Source organism: Camelus bactrianus, chromosome 16 (genome assembly GCF_048773025.1).
Source record: "Camelus bactrianus isolate YW-2024 breed Bactrian camel chromosome 16, ASM4877302v1, whole genome shotgun sequence".
Taxonomy (NCBI): domain Eukaryota; kingdom Metazoa; phylum Chordata; class Mammalia; order Artiodactyla; family Camelidae; genus Camelus; species Camelus bactrianus.
In genome coordinates this window covers 39,119,989-39,141,256 of record NC_133554.1, presented here as the reverse complement: position 1 = coordinate 39,141,256, position 21,268 = coordinate 39,119,989, and the positions used below count along the sequence as shown (strand labels likewise).

The following is a 21,268-nucleotide window of genomic DNA, read 5'->3' as shown; positions in this document are numbered from 1 at the left end:
GATCCTAGCTGGGTTCCCGCTGATGGCAGAGGGGTGGTGTGGGTCTTTCCTCAGCAACCCTGGGCCCCAGGTCCAAGTTATTGAGCGAGCGTGCTAAGGCGGGCAGAAAAATAATGTTTCGATTTACTTAGAGATACAGTTGTTATTGCCATAACCTTAATGAAAGCAGTAAACAGCACAGTATTAAGGGAGATTTATACAGAAACGCTTTTAACATGTAGGCATAGATTTTGCGATGCATACAGCACCTCCTTTCTAAAGGCAATCAATATGGTTATGAACGGCGGTGATAAATTACAGGCTCTAAAGCTAGAGAAGGAGGTTTTTTGCGCGGGTGTATAAATTAGGTGGTATTGGTGTTCCATGGGGCCCGTGCACCATAGTAAATCTGCCAGGCTTGGACAGGCACAGGGCTTGCATTAGCGGTTTCGGGGCTGTCTCCTAAACTCCTGTTTACCCGGGGCATCAGCCAGCCTCGTCTTTGTTATAATTCTGTGTTTGACAGAATCCCATAAAATATGCCTCTTTATTGCCCACCCCACGAGTCATGCTGCCTCACAGCCCCCAGAACAGGAGTCTGGTGGTTTTCTCGGTGTGTGTGTGTGTGTGTGTGTGTGTGTGTGTGTGTGTGTGTGTATGCACACACAGGCATACATGCACACACACACACGCCTGTGTGGCTATTTATTCAGGAACATAATTCAGGAATGGGGCTGCTCCTGTTGACATAGATGAAAGGAAATTTATATCAAGGAGAAATCCTAGCATATCTGTAGCAGGGAATGTGGTGAGCAGACATTTTGCAGAATTCTAGAAGCATTCTCCCTCAGAAGCTGTCTCTAAGCCCTTGTTGCTTTGTGAGGAGGTTACCATGATTCCAGAGTCAGAATTTGACTCCTTCCTGCTTTCCTGCAAGTCGAGAGGGTTCAGGCCAGCTTGACCAGAAGAAGCCCTGGGGAGCAGGAGCTGGAGGTTTCCTGAGGGAGGGAAGAGGGGACTGGAAAAGACAGAGCCCTTGTCTGGAATTTTCTGGTCCCCCCTGGATCTCCAGGGTGCAGGTTAAGTTCTGAAGCTGTTGCCAGCCCTGTGGGAAATGCTGCTGCCCTCTCCTTGTCTTTTCTCTGTTTCTTGAGAGCCAAGGGAAGTTGTGGGATGGGTCTGAAATATGGACTGTAGTGCCCAGGTTGGCATTGCCCTCAGCTCAGGAGACTCCAGGGTCAAGCTCACCTGAAGTCATGATGAGGCCCTTCTCTTCTCTGCTCCATGGCCAGCAGCCCAGCTCCTGCAATGAAAGCACAGAAAGTGGCAGGAGCTGTAGCCACGTTCTGGGGAGTGGGCAGACAAGAAACAGCAGAACAGGCCTCAGGGAGAAGCTGAAGGGCCCAGGACTCCTCTTTTTAATCGAGAGCCATTTATCTGTAATTGAGGAATGGACGATCTCCCTGTCGTTCTCATCGGATTGGCTGGCTGAACAGCAGCCTGTCGCAGAAAGTGGGATGGAGGTGCCTCCATGCTCCTCAGGGCCTTCTTGGTGGCTGTCACACAGCGTGGCTTGCTGAGCCCAGTCACGGTCCTTGTGAATGGCGTGCTCTGTCTAACTTCTCTTGTTCTCTCTGACTTACTGATGCGCATGCTGCCCCACACCGCACCTCTGCCCAAGACAAACCTGCTGCCACTTTAGTGCTGCCTCCTGGGCCGAGGGTGATCACCTTTTCCCAGCCTTGCCTACCTTTCTGCTCCTCATCCCACAGTGAGGGGGACTCTGATGTGGACTCAGAGCTGGAGGACCGGGTCGACGGGGTCAAGTCGTGGTTGTCGAAAAACAAGGGGCCTTCCAAGACGGCTTCTGATGATGGCAGCTTGAAGAGTTCCAGGTGAGCATGTGGCCTTAGCTGGGAGGAAAAGCCACCTCGTGCCCTAGGGATGGATTGGTAGCGCCTTGATCCTAAAGAGGGCGGGCCTCATACCACCTGCGCCTCTCTCTTGCATGGTGTGTGCGTGAGGGACCCAGGCCCACCCCCGGCATGTGGAATGAGAATAGGATGTTCCAGTTTCTTCGTAGTCAGGGTCTGCAGTGCCCTTATTTTCCCCAGGCAATGTTTTCCTACCAGGCTCAGGGCTTTGGTTTTGTATAGTTTAACCTTATCCCCACTTACTCACTTAACAAATATTGATCAAACTACCTGATAGTTTGGGCCGTTGGAATCAAGACAGGGTGACACTGGATCCCACAACCCTGGACAGAGCTGGTCCGGGCCAGCCATGGACTTCTGAGGTCTTAGTAGGAACAGCAGCAGAGAAGGCTCTGGTTCCTCTGACTCCATCATAGCTACAGACACAATTCTGTCTGTCTCTGCCCATTCTCTTCTTCCTCTAATCTTTTCACTTGCCCCCACCCGCCTCTTTCTGCTGACAACCATCCACTGGAGGGATTTACCTATTTTCCAGCCCAGTCACAGTCTTCAGATCACACAGCTACCTGGAACCCAGACCCCAATTTCCATACCTCACCCTCATCCCTCTGCTCCCACTCCTGTGGCCACTTCCCTGCTGGCTCCCCCCTCCCACCTCAGAGCCATCCTGATCCCCCAAGGCATACCCTGCCCAACTCCCTCCCAGAGACAGTCAATGGGCTGGGTGGAAAAAATAATCCCTCTCCTTTAAGTCCCCTGAGGCCCCTTCCCAAGTCCAGCCCCTCACCACAAGCACCCAGCGGCCCCCTCTAATTGGTTTAATTTATTCGGCCAAACAACATTTTGTTATTGCAGATAATGCCGCCTTCCCCGCCCCACTGCCGTTCACCACGGCGTGGCATGAGGCTCCAGGTAGTTGACAATGAAATAAATTGAACTAAACGTTTTAGAGGGGAAAAAGTGATGAAATAGAACAATAGTCTAATTTACATGACATTCTCCATGAAGCTATTTTCACTGACGCAAATTATTTTGCTTCATTTCCTCCGCCGCTCTCACCGCCACTTTGCCAGGGCTGCTGCTGATTTCTCCTCCTTTCTCCTCCCTCCCCCTGTGCCTTTATTCTCCAGGTTTAACACGAACTCTCTTTCTCTCTCTCTCATTTTCTCTCTGCTGCCCCTAACCCGCTCATGGTTCTCTCCTCCCTGGCCTCACCTCCCTCTGGCAGAACGGCCCTCAACACCCAGGGGAAGGAGGGCAAAGGGGTGGAGGAGAGGCCGGCCTCCGTGCTGAGCTCCCTGAGCTATCGGAAACGGCTCACCCTGAAGGACTCCATCGGGGGCACTGGGGACGAGGATTCACTCTTCACCACCCTGAGTGAGCGGGCCGCCTCCCCCGAGAGGCCCCCCCGGAAGGCCCGCGGGGGCCCCAGGGAGGAGCCGAGCCAGGGCAGGAAGTCTTCGGAGCCTGATGAATGCGGCTCTGTCTTCTCTGGGGTCGGGGGCCGTGCCAGCAGGGGGCTGGAGAAGCGGTGGGGCTCAGACTTCGACCGGGCCTCAACCGTCTCTGCGCCCGTCAGCCGGGCCTCCTCGGCCACACGGCGTGGCTCTGGTGAGGACGGGACCCGCTCCTCCATGAGCTTCTCGCTATCAGGCTCACCCAGTTCCCGCCGCAGCAGCTCCCGGCTCGACAGCCTGTCGAGGACCCTCAGCCCTTCCTTGAGCCGGGCCTCGGCCCTAGGTCGGGAGAGCCCCGATTCCCGCCTGTCCCTGGGCCAGAGCTGCCTGGATGATTGGGACGATGGAGCCAGTGTGGCCTTGAGTGAGGCCCACTCACAGTATAGCCACCCGTCGCTGGCCCGCAGCCTGTCGGTGCCACCACAGCCCCGTGTCTCGGCCTCTGCCAAGAATGAGCCTCTTGGCTCCAGCATCCGCCCTGTCAGCCGTCAGTCCTACCTGGACCCAGACCTGGAGGCTGCCATCAATGAAGTCTTGAGCTACAAGCCCGTCCCATTCCACCGGAGGAGCCTGGAGCCTGACTCTGAGGATGACGACCGGAAGAGCATCCAAAGTACCCGGAGTGCCCAACTGGACCTTCCAGAGCGGTCCACCAACATCCGCCGCTCAGCCTCTGCCGCTGATGTCTCCCGGTCCCACAGCAGCCGGAAGAGCCGGAGCAAGAGAAGAAGCAGCTCCAGCTCCAGCTCCAGCTCAGAAGATTCTTCGGAACACAGGTGGCGGAAGAAGGGGCGCTCTCGAAAGAGCAAGAAGAAGTCCAAATCAAGAAGAAAGAGAACAGAGACGGAGTCTGAGTCCTCCTCGTCGACATCCAGTGGCTCTACTGCCTCGGGCCACAGCCGCTCAAGCGTGAAGAAGGGCCCAGCTGCAGAGAACGAGGAGGCTGGGCAGGTGCACCGGCCATCTCGGAAGGAGGAGAAGAAGCGCAAGAAAGAGGTGGACAGCCTGATGATGCGGTACCTGTACCGGCCCGAGAGCGACTAGTGCAGTAGGTGGTGCCTGGCGTGGGGTGCAGAGCATGGCGTGTGCCACTCGGTGTGAACTAACGTGCTCCCTTCCCACCCACCACCACCCGGGCCCCTCCCGCATTCTTCTTGGGCAGACTTGGCCTCAGAGAGCCTCCTGGCCACCTCAGGGAGCAGGGGCCAGCTGAGCTGGTTAGTCATTCTGAGCCCTGAGCCCAATCAGCTGGGCTTGAGGGTGCTATCAGTCACAGTTCCTGCTTATCAATTCCTTACCCTGGGCCAAGGGCCACCCCTTTCCTGATACTTGCCACATTTTGTTCACTTAATCCTCACACTAACTCCGTAACAAAGGTCTGATTAGCCCCATTTCATAGAAAAAGAGGAAGCCAAGGCTCAAGGAGGTTAAGTCACTTGCCAAGGTTACGTAGTTAGTAAATGATGTTGCCAGGATTCAAAGAGTCTTTTCAACTTGCTATTAACCACTCCTCCATAGGACCCAAGGCAGAGCACATGGCCAAAATGTTTCCTGTGTGGCCGACAGCACCCATGCGGGAGCTTCTGTCCGTGACCCTGACAGGCTGGGCCCAGGAAAGAGCTCTAGCTGACCCTCCAAGTGTGGGCTGGTGCATCATCAGCTATTAAGGGGCCTTTTGCTCAGCTCTCCTCGCATCCAGCAGTGTTACCCTCCACTCTGGAAAGGATCTCAAGCCCAGGAGTGCTAAGCTCACAGAGCTGCAGCCTCCACAGCACTGCACCCTGCAGCAGACCTGGAGATGCCTGACTCTCTCCCCACCCCTCCCACCTGAAGCCCACACATGGGCGTCACCTCGTCTTAGCTCATCTTGTAAAGTTTTAATGAATAGAAATTAGCAGCTGCTGAGTGACAGCCCCCTCCTGGTTCTCCTGCCTCCCCCAGCCTTCTCCCTGTGGGAAGGGAGATCTAGCTGTTAGGCCCTTTATGCCCACACCCCTACCCGGCAAGAAAGGCAAAGACTGACTCATTGGAATCCCATTGTTGCCAGTTTCCCTGGTGGGCGGTGACATTTGGATCACCGTGGTAATGTGAAGCTGTTTTCAGCACAGTATCCTCCCAGGGCAAGCTTGCTGCTTCCCAGGTGGTATGACCCCAGAACACAGCCCCCTGGGGCATGGGCAGTGTTTCCTAGATGCATGAACTAACACACACCTGTCGCATGCTTGTGGGCTTCTCGTGCAGTGGAGCAGCTGAACAAGCATGCTGACTTGGGCTGGGTTCTATGGAAAGGGACCAGTCATGTTTTAAGGAATGGAGCCAGTGGAAGTGAATGTCACCTGCAGCTGTTTAGAGGTGGTGATGGGATGGGATTGGCGGAGGGGGTGTGGGAGAGGCAGAACTTGAACCCAGACCAGGCTCATGGTCAACTCAGATTCCTTGGGCCCTGAGCGGCTCTGAAACCAGGCCCTTAGGCTGAGTCCTGCTCTGTCGCTTCCCCCATGTGGCACGTGGTTGCAGGATGCTCTGGGAAGAGCAGGAAACATCTCAGTTGCACTAGGGAGCTGTTGTCAGTGGCACAGTGAGAAAAGACAGGAGTCATAATATTGTGCCTACTGCCTCAGCCTTCCCCTCAGCAGCCCTGCTGAGTGCCCTGCTCCCCCAGTGCAGGAAGTCAGCTGATGGGCCACAGAGGGAGATTTGGAAAGCACAGGGGGCCAGGCCCTTCTGAGCACTGCACCAATACCTGAAGAGAGAGACATGGACCTGACCAGGCCATCCCACACTGACCAGCAACTGGTGCATTTCAAACCCCAGTGACTCAGCCCATGGTCACCCTTGACCCTGCAGGAAACAAAACACAAAGCCTGTTTCTTTCCTCAGCCACCAGCATAGTTTCTCTTGTCCACCAGGAAAACAGTAGTCCTGAAACCCTGCACACCACCACCTCCAACGAGTATTGGATTCACTGCTGGGAGATGGGCACCCAGCCAGAAGCTAGCCAACCAACATGGAGCTGGCAGGACCTAGTTGGACTCAGCGTGAACTGGCTTTGGGTGAACAAACTGGCAAGAGTGGGGGCAGGGCAGAGTGGTGGCTTAGCTTTCCACCTGGCAATGGGGACCCGTGAGAATTCAGAACACGAACTCATCCATAGCAAAGCAAAGGGAGGGGGCTGCCACCCTGGGCTCGCCCAGCGGGAATTAGCTTATGCACCAAATCGTTTGTGACAGCGTGGAGCAGAAGACACTGGCTTGTGGGGAGAAAAGCTTTTTAAACAATTTGGTTAAAATGTTCAAACTGCAGCCCTGACTCTTGCCCTGGGGAAGGGGCTAGCTGCCTGTTGTTGGCTCTCTGACAGCTGTGGCAGTAGAAGCCATGAAGGAGACTGCCTAAAGAGCACCCAAGGTGGGAGCAGGGGGATCTTGTGACTGCACAGAGCACGGGAGGGAGGCCTGGTGTTTACCCCTCCCGGCTGCCTCTGCTACTGCACCCAGCATCTGGTTGGAACAGTATTGAAACCCAGCTGTCATTTATCCAGGTGTCTGCCTGGCAGGCACAGGAATATGGAAGTGGGGGCTGCAGCTGCACTCTGAGGAGAGGTGTGAGAATGGAAAGGAGCACCCCATTTGCACCTGGGTCCCAAACCTCTACCGTCTACCTCACCCCTCCTCTGCCCACAAAAGAACCCCACTGAACTTGCACAAAGCCAGTCCTTCCTTTGCCCAACAGCAGACCTTAGCATTGGGTGCCCAGAAATTCTGTCTGAAAAATGAAAACAAAATCAGGCTCCCACTAATTCAGAATTCAAACAACCTCAAAGCTAAAATAACCCCAATTTTTTCTATGTTTCACAGTCATCGTTAAGCTTTGTAATTTTGTCCCTGAGACACCCCAGAGTCTTTAAGTGCCTTTGGCCCATCAAAGTAAGACTCATTTATGTTCAGTCTAGTTTGTATTAAATGTTTTTTGTGCTATTCTGATTCCTTTAAAAATGGTAATTCATTCATGAGAAATACGATAACTATTAACCAGACCGCCCCATTCCTGAACCATTTTGCATAATTGAACATGTATTCTATCAGGCTCTTCCTTCTCCCCAGGGAGAGCAAGAGAGACCTATCTTTACACACCCCCGGGCTCTCACCCAGGCCTGTGGGGAGAATGCAGGTTTTGTCGTGTTTTCTCCTGTAGTCACTGGTCTGGCAGTGAGGTGGAGTCTAAAAGGCTTTGAAGTCTAAGGTCCCAGGTTCAAATTTACATACTGGCTGTGTGACCCTGGGCAAGATGCTTCATCTCTTTGAACCAGCTTCTGCATGACATTTCACAGAGTTATTGTGAAGAATAAGATAGCACATCCAGAGCGCCTAGGACAGTGTCACACACAGGAGGTACTCAGTGACCAAATCCTTTCTTCACTGCAGTTGGAAAAGCTTAGAATGTGATTCTTTCTTGCAGCATGCTGTTTCCTTCTCTTTTGATTTGGAGATAGAAGAACTATAAAAGGGCTGGTAAACAAGGGCCCTCCTCAGATTCTTAAATCAGAATTGTGGACAGCGGGATCACAGAATTCCTGTTTATCTGAGATGAAGCTCTCTGGGGTCTGTGTCCCAGAGAGCACAGGACAGGGACCCACTGAGTGCAGCTCACTGGTAGGGGTGAGCCACCCTGGGCTGCATTTTCTCCAACAGTGCTGAAATTACAGTGTGCTTGGACTGGCAGAGGCAGCGGAGGTGGGAGGGGCGGGGGAAGGCTGCGCTAAGGTTTGGAAAAGAAAGGAGAAGGTAACTGGAGGTGGAAATGAGGTCCCATCCATGCTCGATGCCATGAGTCTGCTCCATCCAAGGGTTAATGCTTCTTCACATCTTGGCTGGGGGAGAGTTTAAGACTTACAGTCACCTGATGAAAACTCTACAGGGTTGGGTTATGGTTCCACAAAAGGGATGACTATGCCACCCTGAAACAGAGGTCTTGCCAGCTTCTACATCCTGAGTCTCCATTCCTTGTGAGTAGATGATGCCATGATCAAGGGCAGAAATTCTCACTGGCCTTAGGAAAACTCAATTAGGCAAAAGAGTTATGATCTGGGAGAATTCAATGGGGAAAGCCCCTCATTCTTGGAAGGACTCTTTCTAGGAATAACTTTACTACGACAGGTTGTAGTTGTGTAATCACCAGACCTCCGGTCTCCAAGTCATTGTGGTCCATGGACTGCCTGTATCAGAATCTTCTGGGGAGGGAGCTGAAAAGGCAGAATTCCTGAATTTCACCCAAGAGCTAGCGAATCAGTTTCTCAGGGGGAGGACCTGAGGATCTGCAGCTGATTCTTAACACACGCGAGTGTGAGACCCACTGCTCTTGGCATCACTTTCCTCAGAGTTGTAAAAGTTTTCAGAGTCAGAATGATGTGCTCCTTTCTCTTACTGCTCTGAGTATCTTCTGGGGAATCCAGGGAAGGTTTGTACTCCTCAATTTGTGGCCTTGGGGGAATGCTGTGACAGGATTTGGGGGGCCTCCTCAGGACCAAAGGCTTTGCTGCTGAAGGTAAAGAGCATTCTTCCTCTGTGACCTCATTCCTCTCTCCCTGCAGCCCCACCAGCTACTGGAAGTCCCTTGCCCCTGACCGGTCAGATGATGAGCACGACCTTCTCGACAGCACCTCCAGGCCCCGATACTCCCACAACTATCTGAGTGACAGCGACACAGAGGCCAAGCAGACAGAGACCAATGCATAGCCCAGGGGAGTGATGCACACCCCTCCCACCCACGGCCTACCGCTGCCTCGGCGCCTCTCCCGGGAAATGGTGGGGCACGAGTCTCCCCCACCTGACTGTGGACCTGCATGGGAAACACCGACCTTCTTCGGTCAGGGGGCTTCCAAGGCTGTGGGTATCTGAAGTCTCTACGTGGAAGAGGTGGGGGGAAAAGCAGTTCTGAAAAAACTTTCTGCTCCTGCCTTAGGCCACCTTGGGCGATAGCAGGTGGCTTGGCACTGCATGGAGCCAGCAAGTTGACCTCCATCTCAGCCCCCAGCTCAGGGACAGTGGACAGATTGCCTACTGGGACGTTTTTGGGTTGCTGGGTCCATGGGGAGGAGTTTGGGGAGGGAACAGCAATTTCTTCCCCCTGGCTTGGGGTGAGGGCTTTTTCTTCTCAGTGCCTGCTGTCTTTTTCTTTTTAATTTAAATACTCAACCTCTCCGTCGCAGCTGCATCCCTGAGAGTGGGAGGGGGTTGCGGTGGCAGCCAGCCCGCCTCCTCACACCGGGAATGACTAGGGGAATCTCAGCTTCATCTTCACTCTTCAGAGATCAGTCTTTTCTCTGTGCAGCCGGAGAGACTGGTGAGCAGAGGTGGATCCAGGTTCTTAAGAGCCCTCGTGGGGAGGGGCTCTCAGGTGCTTCTGGGTTTGGGGTGAGCAAGCCTACACAGACAGGGGTGCATACGTACCAGCCGGAACTTCCAGCCCCCACCCCTCTTTGTCTCATCAGTGTGTTAAGTGCAATGACCTATTTAAAAGTAAACCCATTCCACCTACACCAGTTCAGGGCTTATCCAAGCACTGCCTCCCACCCCTCTGTCCAAGTTTCCCGGATGACAAGCTCAGCTTAAGAGGGAAGACCTTGGGTTGAGGGCTTGTGATCAGAAAAACTGAAGATGGAAGTTTTGGTCAGTACTAAAGTATATTAGATACGAGTCCTCACCCTGTGTCCTGAGCCTGAGTCATTTTTCTTCTTCCAGTCACCTTGCCCACACACGCTTATCCCAGACATGACAACATGCGGACCGACAGTCCCCGCCTCCACCCTAAAGGTCATCCCACCAACACCACCAGACTCGGGGGCCCAAGGGCAGTGCCTGGTGCCGCTCCCATCTGCTGTCCCCCTCCTTTCCTGCAATTGGTTTGTACTCATTGGGCTGTGCTCTCTTCCCTGTTTACCTGATGTATGGAAATAAATGTCCTTTTCCTCTTGGCTTTGCCAATTTTCCTGCCTGTTCCCTCAGGCTCAGGTAAAGTCCAGGGTGGCCACAGGGGAGCAGCATGAGGATTCTGGTGAGGACCTGGGGGAATCACCGTGGTCTCTGGCCCACCTCTACGTCAGACCAGCAACTCAGAGAGCTTTGGCAGGTCACCTGGAGCAGGGAGAGGCAGTTGATGTGAGGAATGGTCAAGGAAGACACAAGCCCCACCTTTTAAGAACTTGTGGCTTGTTAGTTTGGCCTCATCCTACCCTGGCCTCCACTTGAGAATGTTGAGGTCCCTCTGATTGTTAAATCTCACCAATTACAGAGATCCTGTCTTCTCTAGGTGGTTTGGTTTTGTTTAGGAGGCAAGCCTTTCTTATTATTCATATATTTTTTAAGTTCCAAAAGTCATTCCAAAGATGACTTTCTGATCAGAACTTGGCAGAACTCACTCTGGCCCCCAACCCCACTGGCTATAGGGCAACTTGAATAGGCTGGGCGTGCTGGCTTCTCTGCCCTGCACAGTCTCTGTCTTTGTGCCCCAGTCCACACTTTGTCCCCTCACTGACAGCTAAGAAGCAGCTCATGCAGAAGGGCAGGAAACAAATGATTCCCTCCTCCTCCTCCTCTACCTTCTGTAATGCGACTGGTTACAATTCCCTCACGCATCAAGTATTTACAGCTGGTCGATCAGGCTCCCCTGGTTTGGACAGGTAGGCAGGAAAGGGTATCAGGCCGAACGCTGATGCTCTGGTGATGTCAGCCACCCAGAAAGGGGCAAGAAAGGAAAGGAGCAAGAAAAGTCACCCCCAAAGTGAATGGAAAAGAAGTGTGAAGTGGATCCACCTTGAATGAAAGAAACTGCCCCCTTCCAAGGTTGAATAGAGAAAGTAGTAAAAGTGAAGTTACTTTTTAAATTTTTGAACTGCTGGCTCCTCATGTTCTGTTCTGTCACTCACATCTTTTACTCCTGCTTTCTTTCTTTCTTTCATTTTTTTTAATCCTGCTTTCAAATAGCTTGGTGCATTTTTTTTTTTTCTCACAGGAACTAGTGTGACAAAGTCCCTGCCACCTGCAGACAAGATTCCAGCTCTGTTCACCCACGCTGATTCAGGCCTCTGTTTAACGGGAAAGTCCCAGCATCAGTCTCTAATAGCCTGGCCTGGGGCACAGAGCTGTGTTCAAGTCAGAAAATGTGTATTATTCATCTGTTCATTCACTCAACAGTCAACTATTTCAGAACTGTATGCTATGGTCCAGGCATTGTTCTAAGTGCTGAGGATGGATGAGGTCCCTTCCTTCATCCAGGGGATATTCTAGTGGAGGAGTTAGACACACAAAGTAGGTACTGCACCTCCTAATATATGCAAGCTTTTGATGAGTAGAGAGAAGTAAATCATAGTGTTTGTCCTCCAGGGGTTTGTGGATTAGGGCTAGGGCAGATCCCTTTGGAAATAATTATATGAGACATAATAGGACAAAGAAGTTGCATTTGGCATTTTATGGGTGGGGAGGAGACACTCACTAAGAATGGGTGGGAGGGACTGGCAAGGCTTCTAAAAGGAGCTGGTATTTTGAGCTGGGGCTTGAAGAAAGGACAGCACTTCCACAGGTAGATATTGCTGGGACAGTTGTGCTGGGAAGAAAGAACAGCCTAAGCAAAGGCACTGAGGCAGGGAAAGATGGTGGTAGGGAACTCCATAGGCTGTCTGGGGAAGCCAGACATCACCTCACAAGACCAATACTTCTCCAAGCTGCAGCAAAGCCCCTTGGCCACTGTGCTGGGCTCCAGGCTGGGAAGGAGGTGATTCCCTCCACCCCACTCCCCAGGGGAGTCCAGAAGCCTGTAGGGCTATCAAAGCCCATTTTCATTTTGAGTGTGTCTTCACAGTTTGGTAAGCTCCTGCCCTCAACTACACACTCATTGTTCCTAAGATTTAAGTGATTCCCGCAAAACAGGCAGCAATCTGTCACTGACAGGCTCAAAGCTGCCTTGCTAGATCCTCCTCTCTAATCTCAGACCCTCAGGATTGCTCTGACTCCTGGATAAGGGGCATGAGCAGGACCAAAGCCCTGTGGGGCTCCCCATGGTGCCCCATCTGTGCCCAGAAACAACAGCAGCATGCAGTGACTCCTGAACTACCTCCTTTTGTCCTGTGTCCCCTTGGCAGATTATCCCAGTTGTCCTTCCCCCGTGCCCCGCCCCCATGCCTGGTGGCACAGACACTTAGCGATTTGCTCCTTAATCGTCCCCCAGCTAGGCTGCGCAGATGCCGCTCTTTAATCTCTCCTGATAAATGAATTGTGCCGCTCCTTTAATCATATGTTCATATCCAAGCCAATTTGAATCAATTTGGCAGGGAGCGTGTTGCAAGAGATGCCATGACTGCTGCTTCTCCCCCCAGGGCCCCGGAGCCAGCACGTCTGCTGTCCTCACCCTCAGCAAAGAGCCCAGGAGGCCCATCCAGGGGAAGGATCTCTTACCTGAGTGGTGGGGACTTTTCAAAGTCAGTCATTCATTCTTGTCCTCCAAGCAGGCCTGTGTGGGGCTGGAGGGAGATGGATTCCCAAAGGCCTCAGAAGTGGGAGGGACAGGGTGAGCCCACAGCCTTCCTTGGTCATTAAATAAAGGGCCCCATTATCAGCCCTGGGAGAAAGTGCTGCCTTAAATCTAACCTTAATCCTTCTGTTCCCCTTTCATTTCCTCGGAGCTGGTTCTCAGGGAAGCTGAAACACTTCATCACCTTTTACATAGCAACATGTTCCAGACCAGTCTATGATCATTTGTCCTTGCCTGCTACTGCTACTGGCTGCCACCCCAATGCCTTTCATCTTTCCCCAGGAAGTCTTTTCTAAATCCTCCAGGCTGGTGGGTAGTCCGGGACATGCTTGGTAATGTACCAAGTTTTGCGGCATTTGGGGCTGCTGCTTTTTCACCTACAGAGTGGTGTCCACGTGCCCTAGTGAAAACAAAACAAAACCAGACCAGTAAAAACTGCTAAACTGAGCGCTTCTGCCACTAGCACTGGGACCTTAGAGAAGGGCCTTGACTTCTTGAGCCTCAGTTTCCCCATCTGTAAAACAAGGTGATATTGTTGGCAGGAACCTTTTGGCTCCTAAGTTCGGGCAGAGCCTTTAATGCTGCCAACAGAACCTCTCACCCCCACCTCTTCATCACCCTTGGTGAGGAGCCGCTGGAACAGCGAGCGAGACCCCCATGCTGGGAAACAGACGTCTTCTCCCAGTGTGAGAGCTGCCTGGACTTGGTTCCATCCAGCAGCCCGGATGAGCCTCCGTGTCCTCTTCATTTCCTTTCCTTTTCCCTTGTGAGTTCTACCTGTCCAGGCAGTGCCCTCCTGTTCCCTGGAAAACCGGGCATATTAGCATATTCATATCTTATTTGCATGACCTCGGCCTCGAGCACAGGGCCTCTGGCTCCGCCCCCACCTGGAGGTTCTTCCTGCTCTTCCCGGAAGCCGCTCCCCTGAAAAGGTTCACCAGCTGCTGACAGGGCCGAGCCGTCAGCGTTGACCTTCTAGAAGCATAAGGACCAGCCTCTTCGCTCAGCAACCCAACAACATCATTTCCGGCCCTTTCAAGGGCTCCTGGAAGTCCTCGGCAGGAGCTGAGGCTGACATATCGACTGGGGCTGAGGGGCCCTGCAAGGCCTGTCAGCAGTGACTCGGAGGATGAGGAGAAGGAAATCAATAATAGTTCCCATTTGGTGAGCACTTACTGTGTCCCCAGTACTTAGCACTTTGCCTGCACAATCTCATTTAATCTTTATCACAACTCTGTGAAGTGTCATTGTCCCCTGAAGAAACTGAGGCTCAGAGAGGTGACGCCCGTTTTAGCAGGGTCCTGAACTCTGTTTCAGCAACTGGCCAGGCGTCTCCCAGCTATTCTGGCCCCATCAGAGGATGAAGAGGGAGGGGAGAAAGCCAAGAATCGCTGTCATGCGCCTTATCTCAAATCACTGTGTGCCAGGTATTCACCAAGGCCGGCCCTTCGGAAGGAAGCACTTCCTGACAATTTGGGGGTGGAAATAACCTCACATTTGTTGTTGCTCCTTAACAATTTTCAGAGCAACCCCCATACATTATAACATTTGTGCTTCAAGAACACTGTGCCAACAATATGAGTAACAGTTCCTCATGGCCTGGAATGCATATTTTAAGCTATATTCACCTCAGTCTAATTTCATTACAGTACAATGGAACAATCCAGTCCATTCTCTAGGATTTGATCTGGGAGGAGTGATTTCCAGAGCAATAGCCATTTTGGAGTTAACAAGGATGCTAGATTTATTTAGAAGGAATTTTACAGAGAAATTGAGTCTTCTGTAGTGTAAGCCCCAGTGATGGGTTATACATATAAGGGAGATTCCAAAAAGGATGTGTGCTTTGCAACTGAAGTCAGTGACATAAATCTCCCAGTGGAATACTTAAATGTGCGGTTAGAATTTGCTTTAGATATCAAAAGTCAGCTATGACAGTTTTACCAAAAAAAAAAAACCTCAAAAAGGATATTAAGTTTTGACACCATCCAGGCAAATTATATTTGAGGTGGTTTAAGAGTCAAAGAGTTTCCACATTTTAATAAATTTTTATATGTTTTGTGCCACATCTATGATCTGACGAGATTAAGGAAAGAAGCAAATGGATTTGGGGAAGAAAGGACACTAGGGAATCTGAAAGTGGAGAATTAAAAAAAAAAAAATCCTGGTATGGGAATACAGCCAATAGCTTCAGAAATATTAGTTCTTTGAAAGACAGGTCAACAACTGATAACCAGGCAAATATAAAACTGTATGTGGTGAAATAGACCTCACGGCTCATATTAAATCCTGAGGACTGGCATCAGTTGAAGGTTGGCACCCTTGCTTGAAGGCTACTTCTGGCCCCCACAGGAATACTATCCTCTGGAGAGCACTGCCCTGAAAGGTTCTGCACTAGAAGCACAGGTCCATGGCCTGCCTTTGAGGGTCCTGGAGCTCATCTGTAGGGGCTAGTCTTTCTAGCTGACCATATACTGAGCCACTGGACAGGATTTAATAGTAGAAAAGGAGCTTCTGCCGCAGGACTGGCAAAATAAGACTAGAGAACCAACTAAAGTGAGGCAGTCTTGCAGCTCTGTGAATGGGTTCTTAAGGGAACATGTACACATGACAAAAGTACATGTGAAAAAAAAAGTGTGAAAACGCAGATAAATAAATATTAGAGGGACTTCTGAAAATTAGAGAGAGCTTTATTCAGGGATGTAGGGTTATGGATGAAGTATCTGCATAATAAAGTTTTCATACAAATTTTCTTTTAAGTCAGTGCTGATGTGTATCTGTGTCAAACACCAAAGAAGGTCCCAAATCGTCATATTAGTGTGACTCTAAGAGTAGCTTCTTTCCCGGCATTTCATACATAGAAATAGTAGCCATGGGGTGGTGGGGGTAAACCATGTGGCAAAGCTACTTAGAAACTGCTTAGATTCCTTGTTCTGGGAAAGCCATTCTTAAAGCAGCAGGCGTCTCTTGGCATAAACGAGAGTGGAAGCTGGAAGAGGAACAGATTGGAGGGTGGAACTTGAACAGGGTATTTAGGGGAGAAGGGCAGCAGGAGATGGGGGAGAGAAGAGCATCCAGACACGGCCTCCCATGCAGCCTGCGCCCTGCAGGAAACAGGTTTAGGCGAGGAGACTCATTGATGAAGGGACTGATGATGGAGTGGGGTGAGGAGAAGCCGGTCATTTAGGATATTTGTGTCATGATTATATACTTTTTTTTTTTTTTAAGATCTGTAAGGGCGAACATGACTCAATGGCCAGACTGTGCCTAGCTAATGGACTCGTGCTTTTCATATGTGATTCCATCTAAGAAGGTTTAGCCCCTTAAGGAAGAAGTATTTTTGCTGTTTCAGAGAGTCAAGTGACTGGTGAGTTCTCTGAGAAAATGAGAAGGTATTGGCATTAAAAGGGGAGAACTGAGGGTTCAGACATTGCAGAAGGTCTGGGAGGAATAAGTCCCCTGGGGCGGGGGTGATCTTCATCTCCCTCCCCACCCCCACTCCTTGCTCCCCAGTAGAAATCAGCTACAAATCTCAGCTTGTTGGGAACAGATGGCCTTGGCTGACGAATAAGCCACCGCAGGCTGCTCCACCTGTTCTCAGGCTGGAATAATCAGCTCGAGACAAACATCGGCGCTGAAATAACTCATGGCAGCGGGTGATGCGCAGGCACAGATTCCAAAAATCTCTTAAATAGACCCCCTCCAACTCTCTCCCCTCCCCAGCCCCTAGAGGCCATCAGGAAAAGGTAATGGAGCGGAGAAGAGAGAGAGAGCCCCAAACTGAGCATGATGGTGGAGCTGGTGGTGCCGCGGGTGAGGGTGGGGTGGGTGCGGGGCTGAATTCTGCCCGGGCGGGGCGGCGGCGGGGGCAGGGCGGGTGGCAAGGGAAGCTTGCACTTCAGCAGGGCAGGAAGTTATTTCTCAAAAGCATCTGGAGAACGTGGGAATGGTTGGCCCATGTTAAGAACAAGTGTGAGAAGATCCAGCCTGTCGGGGATAGTAGAAAACTGAGAATTTGGGATTCATTTGAATGTGTTCATTAAAGGAGTGATATGCAAATGAGATCAAGCTACTGGGGAATCTCTCGGCAGCTCAGACAGCTCCGCTGGCAGCCGCTGGGGGTGGCTGCCTGGGTGCCGGCACTTCTGTGGACTGGTGTTCAGCCTCCCCTCACGTCCTTGATGAAGTCAGCTGGGCTAATGTGCCCTGGCAGAGGCAGATGAGCCCGTCGAGGGAGTGACAGCTCTGGGAAGCAGTGGTGACGGGCAGTGGCGAGGGTAGTGGGGGGTGGGTGCCGGCTGAGATGGGGGTCCGGTTCCTGTGGAGTCAGTCAAGAGAAGGCAGGGACTCAGAAGAATGAGGCTGACTGCTTGCTCTGGGTGCCTCAGGCAGGAAGCTCCCCTGGGTCCAACCGCCTGGCCTGGGCTCTGAGTCCCCAGACGGTGGGCTAGCTGGGGAAGAAGCCTAAAGAACTCTTGGACTTCCCAGTGCATCTCTGCCAGATATGTTTCGCCCCAAGTGGTCACTGGGGCTCTGCCTGAGGCCTAGTGTGTTCAAGGACAGGACTTGCACCTGTCATTTAGGTCACACAAACCTGGTCTCCTTAAACTTCGTTGTGCTCACAGAGGTGCCATGGTGGCCCCTGTCCTGCTGAGTGCCTGGCGCTGTGGTTCTCACCTTACTGTATATGAGAAACACTCAAGGAGTTGTTTTTGTTTTGTTCTGTGTACAGAAATTTAAAAGCTTAGTACAATGAACTTCATCCACCGAACAGCTTCAACAATTATCAACACAGAGTGAATCTTGCTTCGTCTACACCCCACTCACTTCCTCACTCCCTTCATTGGATTATTCTGAAGCTGACTCCAGATATAACATCACTTTGTTAAGATAAAGATAATTTTTTTAATATCTATGCCTCAAAGAAAAGAAAATAACTCTTCAAAAATATAATCATAATACTCATCATACCTTAAAATTTTATCAATAATTATTTAATAACAAATAGCCAGTCAATTTTAGATTTCCTCAATTTTTATGTGTTAATAATTTAATAAATTATATATGTGTGTGTGTGTGTATATATATATTTTTTTTGAAGTTAGTTTGTTCAAGTCAGGATCCAAACAACATTGAGGAGCTATATAAGAAATACTACTGTGCCCAGGGCCTTCTCCCTCAGGGATTCTGATTTAATTGGCCTTGGGTGGGGCCCAAGCATGTATTTTTTAAAACCCTCTTGGTGGTTTTAATGTGCAGCCAGAGTTGAGAAATGCTCTACCTTTCCCCCTACCAGTTTCCTGCCAACTCCTCCTCGTCCAGGCTGTTAAATACCTCTCCCGCCTCTAGCCAGTAGACCAGAGCAGTTGGCACTAACGTGCCTAACTGGAGGAGTCGAGGTATCCTATCCTTTCCAGGCTTCTCTTTCAAGGTAGGCTCGAACTCTCTGTGGACACAAGCGTTCCTTTTCTCTACAGATTCACATACCATGTGGGTCTGTTCATACCACTTTCTCCCCTAATATGTCTGGTGCCTGTTCTAGCCTTGCAAGCGTAGCAGATTTTCTTTTTTTGCACGAGAATAGCAAAATTCCTGCCTCAGGAAAAAGTGAGAACTTCCCTGGGGGCAGTTCTCATTTGGCTGCTCAAGTGGCTCCGTGCTGCGATGGTGCTGAGAGAGGAGCCTGCTGGGGTTTTGGCAGCAGATGTAAAGGAAACCTGGGATTGAGTGGGACTTGAACCCAGCACATTTCAGAGAATCTAAGAAACCTTTCTCTCCTGAAGATGTTGGCCCCAGGAGCACTTTAGAGGATTATGCCCACGTCCCTAGTTCACAGCTGTCTGCCTGCCTTCCCGTGGCTGCTTCTGTCCTCTCCCCTACCCCTCCACTCTGCCCACCTTTTGGATTTGTTCCTCTCTCTTGTGTCCCCCACTCCATGCCTCACTGAATGTTGGTGAAACAAATCTAGTCTAAAATAATGAGCAATCAACTACCCTGATGCTTGGGGCAGGCTGGGCAGGGGCTGGGAGGAAGGGGTAGGGAGCTGAATCATTTATAAAGCTTAATAAAGATGCAGATGAGCATGCTGACTAGGAGCCCCAGAGCTGGGCTTATTCATTATTCAAAGTTATGTAAATGCCACTGGGTTCTGCGTGTTAGAATCCTGCCCCTTGTCCCTGCTGCTTCTTCCTGCCTGACAGATCCGGCCTGCCTTAGGTCTCCCCTTCCCCACCATGTGCTTATATTCATTTGCCCTGCCCAGATATCCATTTCAGACCCTACCTCCAGGGTAACACAAATTCTAGATCTCCTCTCTAGCCAGACATCTTCCAGAGGTTTGTTGGGAGGTCCTGGCCTTCAGGCAAGACTATATATACCCAAATAGATAGGTTTCTCATTTTTAAAGATTTCCAAGGGAAGAATACCGTAAGAGTGCTTATATACATGTTTTAATATCTCACAAATCTACTTAGTGGGATGAATTTCCTGAGGTCTGACCTAAATCTCTTGCTACACTGGAAGCCCACCACTGAAATAAAACATCCAATAACCAAATTCTCTTTAATCACTCTTCTGAGAAGTAAAACACAGGCATCAAGTCACTCCAGCCTACTGTCCCTAGAATGAGTCATCCTTGTTGCCTCCTCATACCTTTCCAGATAGCTGAATCTCCTTCCAAGTTAGATTTATACTGTTTAAGCTCTTAAACCTATTTTGGGATACCAACTCTGGTGAGGGTATAACTTGTACTAACTACACTATGTACCTCCTCTTTTCCTTGTAGTGATTACTGATTTGTATCCCACAATTGCCAGGGTCTTAGGATTCAAATTACTTTCCACTGACCCTCCTCTCTCTGTACCCAGTCTTGCCCTTTTCCCCCAATCACCTCCTAATTTTTCAGTTTGGTGCAGCTGAAAGATGAAGAATTGGGTCAGAGTCGCAACGGCATCGATTGCCTCTGCTTTCCCTTCTTTTCTGGACTGGCTCTCCTCCTCCCCACCTCCAATCTATTTTTAGCCTGCCTCTGTTTTCCTTAGTCTGGTTGGCAACTATGCGGGCCTCTTTCTCTTTGCTGCCCTTATCTCTCCCCTGCAGCCTGTGCAGACCCCAGCTGCCCCTCCAGAGGTCTCTTATTGCCTGCCTGATTTATTTTGATTTTCTTCCATCTTGAAGATAGGTGGGGTCTGCCTGAAAGTGGATGCCTGGCCACGCTCAAGCAGAAAGGAAGCAAGGAAGCAGAGAGATAATGCTAGTGGGTCTGTTTGGCAAATCCTCCAGTGTTACTAAAACCCCCAAGTTGTCCTCTGAGCCCACCTGCAATGGCTGGTCCTCTCCCCCATACCCATAGACTCTATTCCCTACCTCCCCCTCTGCCCCTCTGTGACCCCACCCCACCCCCAGTAAAGACATGCTCAGTTCCTCCCACTTGGGCTTTCTGGACCCATTGCCTTTGGCTCCGGGGGTGTGCAGCATCCCTGTAGGTCCTTGCCTGCCTTCTTGGCCTGCACGTTGCCAGTCTCTTCTTATCCAATTCCTGTTTCTCTCCATTCTGACTTGACCTCATCCCTCCCACACACACCCATCCTACCCCACATGCCCCTGCCCCTCCTTGCACTCTGTTTCTAGGACACACCAGCTCATTTGTCGAGGCCTTCACCAGCTCAGGCAGGGCTTGTCAGCATCCCCCACTTGTCCTTTCTCAGCCTCCTCTAGACACTGGTCCCCTCCTTTAGCTGTCACCAGCAAGCTGAATAAGACTGGATATTTTGGAAGGGGAGCTGCAGCTGGCTGGGGGAGGAGGATGGCACTGAGAGAAGAAGAGGCACAGGGAACTGTGGGCAGCCATGGAATGAGAGGCGGGGAGAGGCCCCCAACGTTCTGTCTCCCCAACTTGGCCACGTTGGGAGCTGGCAGGATCTTGATCCCTCTCTGTACCTCATTTTTCCCTCTCTCAGTCATAACACAATACCTTGCTTTACAATTTACTACAGTCTCTTACATACATCCAGATATCTGCATGGCTCACTCCCTTTCTTCCAAGTCTGCTCAAATGCTCCCTCCTCAATGAGTCCTACCTTGACATCCATTGAAAAGAGCAGCCCCTCCCCTGGCATGCTGTATCTTCCTCAGTCTGCTCTGTGTTTTCCACAACGCACTTGTCACCTTCTAATATATGCCATAACTTGTTTATATGTATTGTTCATGTCTTCTTCTCACTGGACTGTAAATGCCACAAGAGTATTGATTTTCATCTGTTTTTTTCATGGATACACTCACCATGCCTATCACAGTGCCTGGCACATAGTGGAAGCTCAATAAATGTTTGTGTATTGAATGAATGAATGAAGGATCGTACTGAATCCTCACACACTCCTG

The 21,268-nt window shown here is 50.8% G+C and overlaps 1 protein-coding gene across 8 annotated transcripts in view; it reads left to right on the top strand.

The window, feature by feature from the left end:
- Positions 1–9,567, top strand: part of MYO18A (myosin XVIIIA) — a 90,726-nt gene extending 81,159 nt beyond the window's left edge. For 4 of the 8 annotated variants that reach the window (XM_074343147.1, XM_074343146.1, XM_074343145.1 and 1 more), the window contains 3 exons: positions 1,752–1,874; positions 3,142–4,418; positions 8,958–9,098. In XM_074343147.1, coding sequence (XP_074199248.1) covers positions 1,752–1,874; positions 3,142–4,414 — 1,396 coding nt within the window. In that variant the 3' untranslated portion in view covers positions 4,415–4,418; positions 8,958–9,098. Of the gene's footprint in view, positions 1–1,751; positions 1,875–3,141; positions 4,419–8,957 lie in introns of all 8 variants that reach the window. The other 4 variants (XM_074343150.1, XM_074343148.1, XM_074343149.1 and 1 more) reach the window with 1 other exon arrangement.
- The last annotated feature ends 11,701 nt before the right edge of the window (positions 9,568–21,268 follow it).